The sequence below is a fragment of the Xenopus tropicalis genome, chromosome 9 (genome assembly GCF_000004195.4).
Source record: "Xenopus tropicalis strain Nigerian chromosome 9, UCB_Xtro_10.0, whole genome shotgun sequence".
Classification (NCBI taxonomy): domain Eukaryota; kingdom Metazoa; phylum Chordata; class Amphibia; order Anura; family Pipidae; genus Xenopus; species Xenopus tropicalis.
The window spans coordinates 243,446-255,706 of NC_030685.2; the positions used below are offsets into that span (position 1 = coordinate 243,446).

Below are 12,261 nucleotides of genomic sequence, written 5' to 3' on the forward strand. Positions count from 1 at the left end.
GCACCGGCACCTATTCCAGTAAATGAACCCAAGTCCCAGTAAGTGCTATGGAATTCATCCCTTGGAGCTTTATGTAAAGGAGTAAGTGTTCCTACACGTCGGCTTGCTGTTCTAGATCACACACCTGCAGACTGGCACCGGCACCTATTCCAGTAAATGAACCCAAGTCCCAGTAAGTGCTATGGAATTCATCCCTTGGAGCTTTATGTAAAGGGTAAGTGTTCCCTACACGTCGGCTTGCTGTTCTAGATCACACACGTGCAGACTGGCACCGGCACCTATTCCAGTAAATGAACCCAAGTCCCAGTAAGTGCTATGGAATTTGCCCCTTGGAGCTTTGGGCTGGTTGTAGCCATTGAGGTTCTATATGTGACTGTGGGGACAGTGTTGGGCCAAAGTGACCAAGTGGTTCTGTTGGGCTGGTACCTTTGCCTCCAGGCCTGCCAACAGCTTCTCCAGCATGTTCTGCCACTCGGCCTCCTGCACCGAGAGCTTCTTGACCAAATCATCCAAAACAGAGCTGACCTGGGTGACCGCTGCCTCCAGCTGTGATTGGCTGACTTTGGCCTCCAGGGCCCGTTTATCTGCTTTCTGTGGGAGGGAATGGGCCAAAGGGTTGGTTAGTTTTACTGACATGACTCCCCTGGGGCCCCTGTGGCCCCTTATTCACTCACCGTGCTCAGCTCTAGGCTCAGTTCCTCCCGGTCCAACTTCTTCCTCTCCAGCTCACTAATCTGACCTTGTAGGGTCTGTGGGGGGAGACACAAAAGTGGCACGGCTGATAAAGCAGCATTCCCCCGGGGCCCCCACATTCTGCCTACTGTGTGCCAGCGGGGCCATCACTGTGTGATTAACCTACCAGCCATCAGAAACCCACATTTCCCACTACGGCAACTGTAGCATCTCTACGTGTATGTGTGTGTGTGTATGTGTGTATGTGTGTGTGTGTATGTGTGTATGTATGTATGTGTGTATGTGTGTGTATGTATGTGTGTGTGTGTGTTTGTATGTATGTGTGTGGGTGGGTGTATGTGGGTGTGTGTATGTGTGTGTGTGAGTGTGTCATGTGTGTATGTTGGTGGGTGTGGGGTGTGTTATGTGGTAGTATGTGAATGTATGGCGTGTGATGATGTCGTGTGTGTGTGTGTATGTATGTGTTATGTATGTGTGTGTATGTATGTGTGTTGTATGTATCTTGGTGTGTATGCGTGTATGCTGCTGTATTGTGTGTATGTGTGTGTGTGTATGTGTGTATGTATGTGGGTTGCGTTGTGTTGTATGTGTTGTGTGGTGCTGTATGTATGTGTGTATGTTAATGTATTGTGTATGTGTATGTATGATGTGTGGTAATGTATGTCGTGTGCTGTAGGTATTTTGTGTGTAGTGTATGGGTGTATGTATTTGTGTGTATATGTGTGTATGGCGTGTATGTGTGTATTGTGTGTATGGTGTATGTGTGTGTGTGTATGTGTGTTATGTATGTGTGTATGGGTATATGTGTTGTGTATTGTGGTGTGTGTGATGTATGTTGTATGTTTATGTAGTGTTATGTGTATGTATGTTTGTATTATGTGTGTGTGATGTATTTGTGTGTAGTGTGTATGTATGTTGTGGTGTGTATGTGTTTGTGTGTGTATGTGTATGTATGTGTGTTGTTGTGTGTGTATGTGTGTGTGCTGGTGTATGATGTGTGTGTGTGTATGATGTGTATGTATGTATGCGTGTGTGTGTGTATGTGTGCTGTGTGTGGTGTAGTGATGTGTATGTATGTAATGCGTGTGTGTTGTCATGTGTGTATGTATCTGTGTGTATGCTGTTGTGTATGTGTGTGTGTGTGTATGTATGTATGCGTGTGTGTGATGTATGTGATGTGTGTGTGCTGTATGGTGTGGTATGTATGTAGGCGTGGAATGTGTGTAGGTGTTGTATGTTATGTGTGTATGCGTTGTTGTTGATGTGTATGTGTGTTAATGTATTGTGTGTTGTGTGTTTGTATGTCATGTAGTGGGGTGGTTATGCTGTGTATGTAGTGTGTGTGAATATGTATATGTATGTGTGATTAGTTGTGTTGTGTGTGTGTGTTATGTTGTATGATGTGTGTATGTATCGTGTGTGTTATGTGTTTGTTGTATGTGTGTGTATGTTATGTGTCGTGTATGGATGTGTATGTATGTTGTGTATGTCTATGTGTGTGTATGTGTTTGTGGTTGTGTGTATGTATGTCTGTGTGTGGTTGTATGTATTGTAGTGTGCTATGTGTGTATGTCTATGTGTCGTGTGTATGTGTATGTATGTGATGTGGTAATGTATGTGTGTGATGTGTGTTTGTATGTATGAATGTGTGTGTTTATGTATGTGTGTGTATGTGTTTTGATTATTGTGTGTGTATGTAGTGTGTGTATTTGTATGTGTATGTATGTGTGTGTATGTATGTGTATGTATGTGTTGTGTACTGTGTGTGTGTGGTATGTGTTGGTGTATGTCGTGTGTATGTGTGTGTATGTTATGTGGTGTGTATGTGTGTGTTTGTTGTGTGTGTGTGTATGTTGTGTGTATGTGTTTGTAATGTATGTGGTGTGTGCAATACAGATACTTATGTGCGGCGGCGCAATGTGAATTTCAGACCCCTCCATGTTTTCTAAATGGGGAGAACTGCAAAATCGCAGGGTGTTCAAATACTTATGTTCCTCACTGTAAGTACACGGGTGCTGTATAACAGGCAGCCATGCCAAGGGTATTACTGGGGCAGAACTAGTTCCCCCTTAGGAGAGAGCAGGGGGGTCATAGCAGCAGCAGGGTGTGAGACAGATTGAAGGGATGAGAGGTGGAAGTCTTGCGGGTTGCAATAATCTAAATGGGAAAGGATAAGGGCAGGGGTTAGCATTTATTTGGGAAAGGGGCAAACCGTGGCAATATTGTGGAGGAAAAAGCATCAGGTTTTGGCAGCTATTATCATGGTTAGAGAAAGACAGGGACTGGTCAAAGATAACCCCCAGCAAGCGTGCTGAATTAACAGGGTTAATGGTCATGCCATCAATAGTAATGGCAAAAGGACGAGACAGCCAGGGGGCAGTAAGTAATCTGGGTTAGAATATCAGTGGTTAGTGATGGGGTGTCTTAATATTTCTGTATGTCATCTGCTTTTAAATGTAGTAATACCAGCTGAAGAGATAATTAAGATAAGTTAAGAGCAAGGTTAGGGTTAGGGTTAAGAGCAAGGCTAGGGTTAGGGTTAAGAGCAAGGCTAGGGTTAGGGTTAGGGTTGAAGGCAAGGTTAGGGTTAGGGTTAGGATTAAGAGCAAGGTTAGGGTTAGGGTTAGGGTTAAGAGCAAGGCTAGGGTTAAGAGCAAGGCTAGGGTTAAGGCAAGGCTAGGTTTAGGGTTAGGTTAAGAGCCAGGTAGGGTTAGGGTTAGAGCAAGGGCTAGGGTTAGATTCAAGGCTAGGGTAAGAGCAAGGCTAGCTTAGGGTAGGGTTTAAGAGCAAAGGCTAGGGTTAGAGGTTTTGGGTTAAGAGACAGGCTAAGGGTTAGGGTTAGGTTAGAGCAGGTTAGGGTTTAGAGCAGCTTAGGGTAGGGTTAGGGTAAGAGGCAAGGCTAGGGGTTAAGAGCAAGGTAGGTGGTTAGGGTAAGAGCAAGGCTAGGGTTTAGGTTTAGGGTTAAAGAGCCAAAGGCTTAGGTTAGGTTAGGGTTAAGGCAAGGTTAGGTTAAGAGCAAGGCGTAGGCTTAGGGTAGGGTTTTAAGAGCAAGGCTAGGGTTGGGTTAGGGTTAAGAGCAAGGTTAGGTTAGGGTTAAAGAGCAAGGCTTAGGGTTAGGGTTAGCGGTTTAAGAGCAAGGTTTAGGGTTAGGGTTAAGAGCAAGGCTAGGGTTGGCGTTAGGGTTAAGAGCAAGGTTGGGTTAGGGTTTAAGAGCAAGGTAGGGTTAGGGTTAGGGTTTAGAGCAAGGTTAGGGTTAGGGGTTAAGAGCAAGGCGAGGGTGTAGGGTTTAAGAGCAAGGCTAGGGTTAGGGTTAAGAGCAAGGGCAGGGTTATAGAGTTAGAGCAAAGTTAGGGTTAGGGTTAGGGTATAAGAGCAAGGCGTAGGTTAGGGTTAGGGTTTAAGGCAAGGTATTAGGGTTAGGGTTAAGAGCAGGGCTAGGGTTTAGGTTAGGGTAAGAGCAAGCTAGCGGTTAGGGTTAAGAGCAAGGCTAGGGTTAGGGTTAAGGAGGCAAGGTTAGGGTTAGGGTAAGAGCAAGTTAGGGTTAAGAGCCAAGGAGGGTTAGGGTAAGAGCAAGGCTAGGGTAAGCAGCAAGGCTAGGCGTTAGGAGTTAAAGCAAGGCTAGGTTAGGGTTAGAGCAAGGTGTAGGGTTAGGATTTAAGAGCAAGGCTAGGGTTAGGGTTTTTAGAGGCGGCTAGGGTAAGAGCAAGTAGCGTTGGTTAAGGGCAGGTAGGGTATAGGTTAGGAAGCAAGGCTTAGGTTAGGGTTAAGAGCAAGGCTAAGGGTTAGGATTAAGAGCAGGCTAGGTTAGGGTAAGAGGGCAAGGCTAGGGTTCGGTTGGGTTAAGAGCAAGGTTTAGGTTAGGGTTAAGAGCAAGGGCTAGGTAGGGTTAGGTTAGAGCAGGTTTAGGTTAGGGTTAAGAGCAAGGCTCAGGGTTAGGGTTAAGAGCAAGGTTACGGAGTTAGGTTAGAGCAAGGCTAGCGGTTAGGGTTAGGAGCAAGTCAAGGAGTTAGGGCTTACAGAGCAAGGCTAGGCGTTAGGGCTTAGGGCTTAGAGCAGGCTAAGGGTTAGGGTAGGGGTAAGGAGCAAGCTAGGAGTTAGGGGTTAGGCGTTTAATGAGCAAGGCTAGGGTTAGGGTTAGGGTTTGAGCAGGTTAGGGTTAGGGTTTAGAGCAGGTTAGAGTAGGGTTAAGAGCAGGCTAGGGTATAGAGAGATTAAGAAGCAGGTTAGGGTTAAGAGCAAGGCTAGTAGGGTTAGAGCAAGGTTTAGGAGTTAGGGTTAAGAGCAAGGCGTAGGGTTAGGGTAGAGCCAAGGTTTAGGGTTTAAGAGCAGGCTTAGAGAGTTAGGGTTAAGAGCAAGGCTGGGTTAGGGTTAGGGTTTAAGAGCAAGGCTAGGGTTTAGGGTTAGGGTTAAGAGGCAAGTACGAGGTTAGGGTTAGGGTTAAGAGCAAGGTTAGGTTAGGGTTAAGAGAAAGGTTAGGGTATAGGGTTTAGAGCAAGTCTTAGGGTTAGGGTTAAGAGCAAGGAGGTTAGGGTTAAGAGCAAGAGTAAGAGTTCAAGAGCAAGGCTAGGGTTAGGGTTAGGTTAAGAGCAGGCTAGGTTAGGGTTAGGGTTAAGAGCAAGGCTAGGGTTAGGTTAGGTTAAGAGCAAGGTTAGGCGTTAGGGTTAAGAGCAAGGGTGAGGGTTAGGGTTAATTTGCAGCAAGGTTAGGGTTAGGTTAAGAGCAAGGCTAGGGTTAGGGTTTAAGAGCAAGTTATAGGGTTAGGGTTAAGACCAGGTAGGGTTAAGGTAGGAGCAAGTCTAGGTTAGGCGTTAGGGTAAGAGCAAGGGCTAGGGTTAACGAGCAAGGCTAAGGGGTTAGGGTTAAGAGCAAGGCTAGGGTTAGGGTTAAGAGCAGGCTTAGGGTTAAGAGCAAGAGCTAGGGTTAGGGTTATAGGGCAACGGCTAGGTAGGGTTAAGAGCAAGGCTAGGCGTTAGAGGGTTAAGAGCAAGTAGGGTTTCAGGGTTAAGGAGGGGCGAAGGCTAGAGGTTAGGATTAAGAGGCAAGGCTAGGGTTAGGGTAAGAGCAGGCTAGGCTTAGGGTTAGGGTTAAGGAGCAAGTTGGGTTAGAGCAAGGCTAGGTTAGGGTTAGGGTTAAGAGGCAAGGTTAGGGTTAGGGTTAAGGAGCAAGGCTAGGGTTAGGGTTGGGTTAGAGCAAGGTTAGGGTTAGGGTAAGAGCAAGGCTCAGGGTGTAGGGTAGGAGCAAGTTAGGGTATAGGGTTTAGGGTTAAGAGCAAGGCTAGGGTTAGGTGAAGAGCAGCGGCTAGGGTTAGGGTTAGCGGTTAAGAGCAGGCTAGGGTTAGGGTTAGAGGTTTAGAGCAAGGCTAGGGTTAGGCATTAAGAGTAAGTTTTAGGGTTAGGGTTAAGAAGCAAGGCTAGGTTGGGTTAGGGTAGGAAGCAAGGCTCAGGGTTAGGGTTAAAGCAAGCTAGGGTTAGGTTAAGAGCAAGGTTCAGGGTTAGGGTTTAAGAGCAAGGCTAGGGTTAGAGGGTAGGGTTAAGAGCAAGGTTAGGGTTTAGGGTTAGGCGTTAAGAGCAAGGCCTAGAGTTATGGTTAGGGTTAGAGCAAGGTTAGGGTTAGGGTTAGGGTTTAAGAGGCAAGTAGGGTAGGTTAGGGTTAAGAGAAGGTTAGGGTTATAGGGTTAGGGTTTAGAGCGCAAGGCTAGATAGGGTTAGGGTTAAGAGCAAGGGTAGGGGTGGTTGAAGAGCAGGCTAGGGTTAGGGTTAAGAAGCAAGGTTAGGGTTAGGTAGAGCAGGCTTAGGGTTAGGTTAGGTTAAGAGCAAAGTTAGGTTAGGTTAGGGTTCAAGAGCAAGGCTAGAGTTAGGGTTAGGTTAGAGCAGGTTATGGGTTAGGGTAAGAGCAAGGCTAGGGTTAGGGTTAAGAGCAAGGTTAGGTTAGGGTTAAGAGCAAGGCTAGGGTTAGGGTTAGGTAAGAGCAGGCTAGGTGGGTTTAGGTTAAGAGCAAGGTTAGGGCTTAGGGTTGAGGGTTAAGAGCAGGGTTAGGGTAGTTAGGAGCAGGGCTAGGGTTCAGGGTTAGAGCAAGGCTAGGGTTAGGGTTTTAAGAGCAAGCTAGGGGTTAAGGTGTTAAGGCAAGGCCTAGGGTTAGGGTTAACGAGCAAGGCTAGAGGTTAGGGTTAAGAGCAACGGTTTATGGTTAGGGTTAGGGTTAGAGCAAGGCTAGGGTATAGGTTAAGAGCAAGGTTAGGGTTTGGGTTAAGAAGCAAGGCTAGGGTTAGGGTTAGGCGTTAAGAGCAAGGTTAGTTAGGGTTAAGAGCAAGGACTTAGGTTCAGGGTTAAGAGCAAGGCTAGGAGTTGGGTAACGAGCAGGTTAGGGTAGGGTTAGGGTTAAGAGCAAGGTTAGGGTTAGGAGTTAAGAGCAAGCGTAGGGTAGGTTACGAGCAAGGTTAGGGGGTTTAGGGTTAAGAGCAAGGCTTAGGTTAGGGTAAGAGCAAGGTTAGGGTTAGGTTAAGAGCAAGGCTAGGGTTAGCGGTTAAGAGCAAGGCGAGGGTTAGGGTTAGGGTTAAGAAGCAAGGTAGGGTTTAGGGTTAGGTAGCAAGGTTAGGGTAGGGTTAAGAGCAAGGTTTAGGGTTAGGTTTAAGAGCAAGGTAGGGGTTAGGATAGTTAAGACAAGAGTTAGGTTAGGTTGAAGAGCAAGGTAGGTTAGGGTTAGGGTTAAGAGCTAAGGTTAGGGTTGGAGTTAAGAGCAAGGCTAGGGTTTAGGGTTAAGAGCAAGGCGTAGGTTAGGTTAAGTGCAAGCGTTAAGGGTTAGGGTTTAGGGTTAAGAGCAAGCTAGGGTTAGGGTTAAGAGCAAGCTTAGGGTAGGGTTAGAGCAAGGTTAGGGTTAGGGTTTAGGGTAAGAGCAAGCTAGGGTCTAGGTTTAGGTTAGAGCAAGGTGGTTAGGGTTAGGGTTTAAAAGAGCAGCAGGTAGGGTTGGGGTAAAGAGCAAGGTTAGGGTTAGGAGTTAGGGTTAGAGCACGGCTAGGGTCTAGGTTAAGAGCAAGATTAGGTTTACGGGTTAGGGTTAAGCAAGGTTTAGGGTTAGGGTTAAGAGCAAGGCTAGGTGGTTGAGGGTTAACGAGCAAGGCGTATGGTTTAGGTTAAAGAGCAGGTTAGGTTAGGGTTAGGGTTAAGGAGCAAGGTTAGGGTTAGGGTGAAGAGCAAGTTCTAGGTTAGGTTAAGAAGGCAAGTCTAGGGTTAGGTAGAGGCAAGGGTAGGAGGGGGTTAAGAGCAAGGTTAGGGTTGGTTAGGGTTAAGAGCAAGGCTAGAGTTAGGTTAGGGTTAAGGAGCAAGGCTAGAGTTAGGTTTAGGGTTAAGAGCTAAAGGTAGAGGTTAGGGGTAAGAGCAAGGTTAGGGTTAGGGTTAAGAGCAAGGCTAGGGTTAGGGTTAAGAGCAAGGTTAGGGTTAGGGTTAAGAGCAAGGCTTAGGGTTAGGGTTAAGAGCAAGGCTAGGGTTAGGGTTAAGAGCAAGGTTAGGGTTAGGGTTTGGGTTAAGAGCAAGCAGTTAGGGTAGTAGGGTTAAGAGCAGGTAGGGTTAGGTTAAAGAGCAAGGTTAGGTTAGGGTAAGAGCAAGGCTAGGGTTAGGGTTAAGGCAAGTAGGGTTAGCGTTAAGAGCAAGGTTACGGTTAGGGTTAGGTTCAAGACGCAGTAGGTTAGGGTTAGTGGTTAAGGCAAGGCTAGATTGGGTTTAGGGTTAGAGCAAGGTTAGGGTTAGGGTGTAGGGTTAAGAGGTAAGGTTAGGGATTAGGGGTTAAGAGCAAGATTGGGTTACGGGTTAAGAGCAAGGCTAGAGGTTAGGGTTAAGAGCAAGGCTAGGGTCTAAAAGCCAAGTTACGGGTTAGGGTATAGGTAAGAGCAAGTTAGGCGTTAGGGTTAGGGTTTAAGAGCAAGGCTAGATTTGGGGTTAGCAGGTTAGAGCAAGGTTAGGGTTGGGTTAGGGTAAGAAGCCAAGGCTAGGGTTAGGGTTAAGAGCAAGGTTAGGGTTAGGGTTAGGGTTAAGAGCAAGGCTAGGGTTAGGTAAGAGCAAGGTAGGGTTCAGGGCGTTAGGGTTAGAGCAAGGTTAGGTTAGGTTAGGGTTAAGAGCAAGGCTAGAGTTTCAGGTTTAGGGTTAAGAGCAAGGTTAGGGTTAGGGTTAAGAGCAAGGCTAGGGTTAGGTTAAGAAGCAGTTAGGGTTAGGGTAGGGTTAGAGCAAGGCTAGGTTAGGGTAAGAGCAAGGTTAGGGGTTAGGCGCTTAAGAGCAAGGCTAGGTTAGGGTTAAGAGCAAGGTAGGTAGGGTAGAGGCAAGGCTAGGCGGTTAGGGTTTAAGAGGCAAGGGTTAGGGTTAGGTTAGGGTTAAGAGCAAGGCGAAGTCTGGGTTAGGTGAAAGAGCAGGTTAGGTTAGGGTAAGAGGCAAGGCTAGGGTTAGGGTTGAAGAGCAAGGCAGGGTTAGGGTTAAGAGGCCAAGGTTATGTGGGTTTAAGAGCTAAGGTCTGGAGTTAGTGCTTAAGAGCAAGGCTAGGGTTAGGGTTAGGGTTAAGAGCAAGGTTAGGGTTAGGGTTAAGAGCAAGTTAGGCGTTAGGGTTAAGAGCAGGCTAGAGTTGGGTTAGGTTAAGAGCAAGGTTTAGGGTTAGTGGTTAGAGGCAATCGCTAGTTAGGGTTAAGAGCAAGCTAGGTTGAGGGTTAAGGGAGGGGGGGGGGGCAGGGGGGGTTTTAGGGGTTTTAGGGTAAGAGCAAGGTTTAGGTTAGGGTTAAGAGCAGGCTAGGGTTAGGGCTTAAGAGCAAGTTAGCGGTTAGGCGTTAAGAGCAAGGCTAGGGTTAGGGTTAAGGCAGGTAGGGTTAGGGTTAAGAGCAAGGCTGAGAGTAGGGTTAGGGTTAGAGGCAAGGTAGGGTTAGGGTTGAAGAGCAAGGTAGGGGTTAGGGTTTAAGAGAAGGCTAGGTTAGGTTAAGAGCAGGTTAGGTTAGGTTAAGAGCAAGGTTAGTTAGGTTAAGAGCAAGGCTAGGGTTAGGGTAGAGCAAGGCTAGGGTTAGGGTTAAGAGCAGGTTAGGGTTAGGGTTAAGAGCAAGGTAGAGATAGGGTTGGGTTAAGAGCAAGGTTAGGGTTAGGTTAAGAAGCAAGTTAGGGTTTAGGGTTAAGAGCAAGGCTAGGTTAGGGTTTAAGAGCAAGTTAGGGTTAGGTTAACGAGCAAGGCAGGGTTAGGTTAAGAGCAAGGTTAGCGGTTAGGGTTAAGGGCAAGGCTAGAGTTAGGGTTAGGGTTCGAAGAGCAAGGTTAGGGTTAGGGTTAAGAGCAGGTTAGGGTTAGGGTTAGAGCAAGGCAGCTAGGGTTAGTTATAAGAGCAAGCGCTAGGGCTTACGGGTTTAAGAGCAAGGGCTAGGGTTAGGGTTAGAGCAAGGCTGAGGGATTAGGGTTAGGGTTAAGAGCAAGGTTAGGGTTAAGAGCAAGGCTTGGGTTAGGGTTAAGAGCAAGGCTAGGGTTAAGAGCAAGGTTAGGGTTAGGGTTAAGAGCAAGGCTAGGGTTAAGAGCAAGGTTAGGGTTAGGGTTAAGAGCAAGGCTAGGGTTAGGGTTAGGGTTAAGAGCAAGGCTAGGGTTAGGGTTAAGAGCAAGGCTAGGGTTAGGGTTATGGTGAGGGACAGGAATAGAGGCTTAGGGTTAATGCCAACTTACCGCAGTCTCTGCCAGATCTGCCGCCAGTGAGTCGGTTCTGCTTCGGAGCTGTTGGAGACCCAAGTTCAGCTGCTGTAGAGCGTTCTGCATATCCCACAAATCGTCTGCCCCCTATGGGTGTTAGAAGAGAATCTCAAGATCACCGGGGGGCACTTTGCCACAGGGGTCGTGCCTCCTCATGGGGCAGCTCAGTTGGGCACAAGTTGGGCACACTAATCCCAAACTGCAAGTTACTCTGTAAAGTGACATTTCCAATGACAATTATCTGCTACATACTGGGGGGTGGGAGGTTGGAGTAACAGGCATTAGGAATTGGGGGTATTTGGCAGCTATTGGGAAGTTTATAATGGTGGATGAGAATTGGGGGCAGTTGGCAGCTAGAGCATGGGTGTGACTGGCAGGATATAGGGGAAGATGGGGGGAAGTTGGCAGCTAGAGCACGGGTGTAACTGGTAGGATATAGGGGAAGATGGGGGACTTTGGCAGCTAGAGCATGGGTCTGGATGCAGGAATTAGGGGAAGATGGGAAGTTGGGCAGCTAGAGCATGGGTGTGACTGGCAGGATATAGGGGAAGATGGGGGGAAGTTGGCAGCTAGAGACGGTGGAACTGGCAGATATAGGGGAAGATGGGGGAGTTGGCAGCTAGAGCAGGGATGTAACTGGTAGGATATAGGGAAGATGGGGGGGAAAGTGCAGCTAGAGCATTGGGTGCGAACTGGCAGGAATATAGGGGAAGAATGGGGGGAAGTTGCGCAGCTAGAGGCACGGTGTAACTGTAGGATATAGGGAAGATGGGGAAGTTGGCAGCTAGAGCACGGGTGCGACTGGTAGGATATAGGGGAAGATGGAGGGGAAGTTGGCAGCTAGGCACGGTGTGACTGGTAGGATATAGGGAAGATGGGGAAGTTATAGTTTGTGTTAACTGGTAGGATACTAGGGAAGATGGGGGGAAGTTTGGCAGCTAGAGCACTGGGTGCGACTGCAGGATTATAGGGGGAAGATGGGGGAAGTTCGGCAGCTAGAGCACGGGTGTAACTGGTAGGGATATAGGGGAAGATGGGGGAGTTGGCAGCAGAGCATGGGTGTGACTGCGATAGGGGAGATGGGGCGGAAGTTGCAGCTAGAAGCACGGTGTAACGTGGTAGGATATAGGGAGATGGGGGAAGTTGGAGCTAGAGCATGGTGTGACTGCCAGAGTATAGGGGAAGTGGGGGGAAGTTGGGCAGCTAGAGCCGGGTGTAACTGGTAGGATATTAGGGGAGATGGAGGGCGTTGGCAGCTAAGAGCAACGGGTGTAACTGTAGGATATAGGGAGATGCGGGGCGCCCAGTTGGCAGCTAGAGCACGGGGTAACTGAGTAGGAATAGGGGAAGATGGGGGGCAGTTGGCAGCTAGGAGCACGGTGTAACTGTAGGATATAGGGGAAAGATGGGGGAAGTTGGCAGCTTAGAGCACGGGGTGCGACTGGTAGGATATAGGGGTGAGATGGGGGGGAAGTTGGGGGCCGCTAGGCCGGGCTGCGACTGGGATAGGATATAGGGGAAGATGGGGGGAAGTTTGGCAGCTAGAGCACGGTTGTAATGGTAAGGATATAGGGGAGATGGGGGGGAGTTGGACAGCTACGAGCACGGGGTGCGAACTGGTGAAGGATTATGAGGGGAAGATTGGGCGGAAGTTGCAGCGAGAGCACGGGTAACTGGTAGAGATTATAGGGGAAGATGGGGGGAAGTTGGCGCTAGAGGCATGGTGTGACTGCAGGATATAGGGGAAGATGGGGCGGAAGGTTTGGCAGCTAGAGCACGGGTGTAACTGGTAGGATATAGGGGAAGATGAGGGGCAGTTGGCAGCTAGAGCACGGGTGTAACTGATAGGATATAGGGGAAGTGGGGGCAGTTGCA

The 12,261-nt window shown here is 48.2% G+C and overlaps 1 protein-coding gene across 2 annotated transcripts in view; it reads right to left on the reverse strand.

Moving 5' to 3' along the window:
- Positions 1-12,261, reverse strand: part of c9h16orf96 (chromosome 9 C16orf96 homolog) — a 41,593-nt gene that overhangs the window by 15,994 nt on the left and 13,338 nt on the right. For both annotated transcript variants that reach the window (XM_031893648.1, XM_031893647.1), the window contains exons 8-10: positions 10,363-10,473; positions 675-749; positions 427-591 (exon numbers count right to left, since the gene is read on the reverse strand). In XM_031893648.1, the coding sequence (XP_031749508.1) occupies positions 427-591; positions 675-749; positions 10,363-10,473 (351 nt within the window). The remainder of the gene's footprint in view (positions 1-426; positions 592-674; positions 750-10,362; positions 10,474-12,261) is intronic.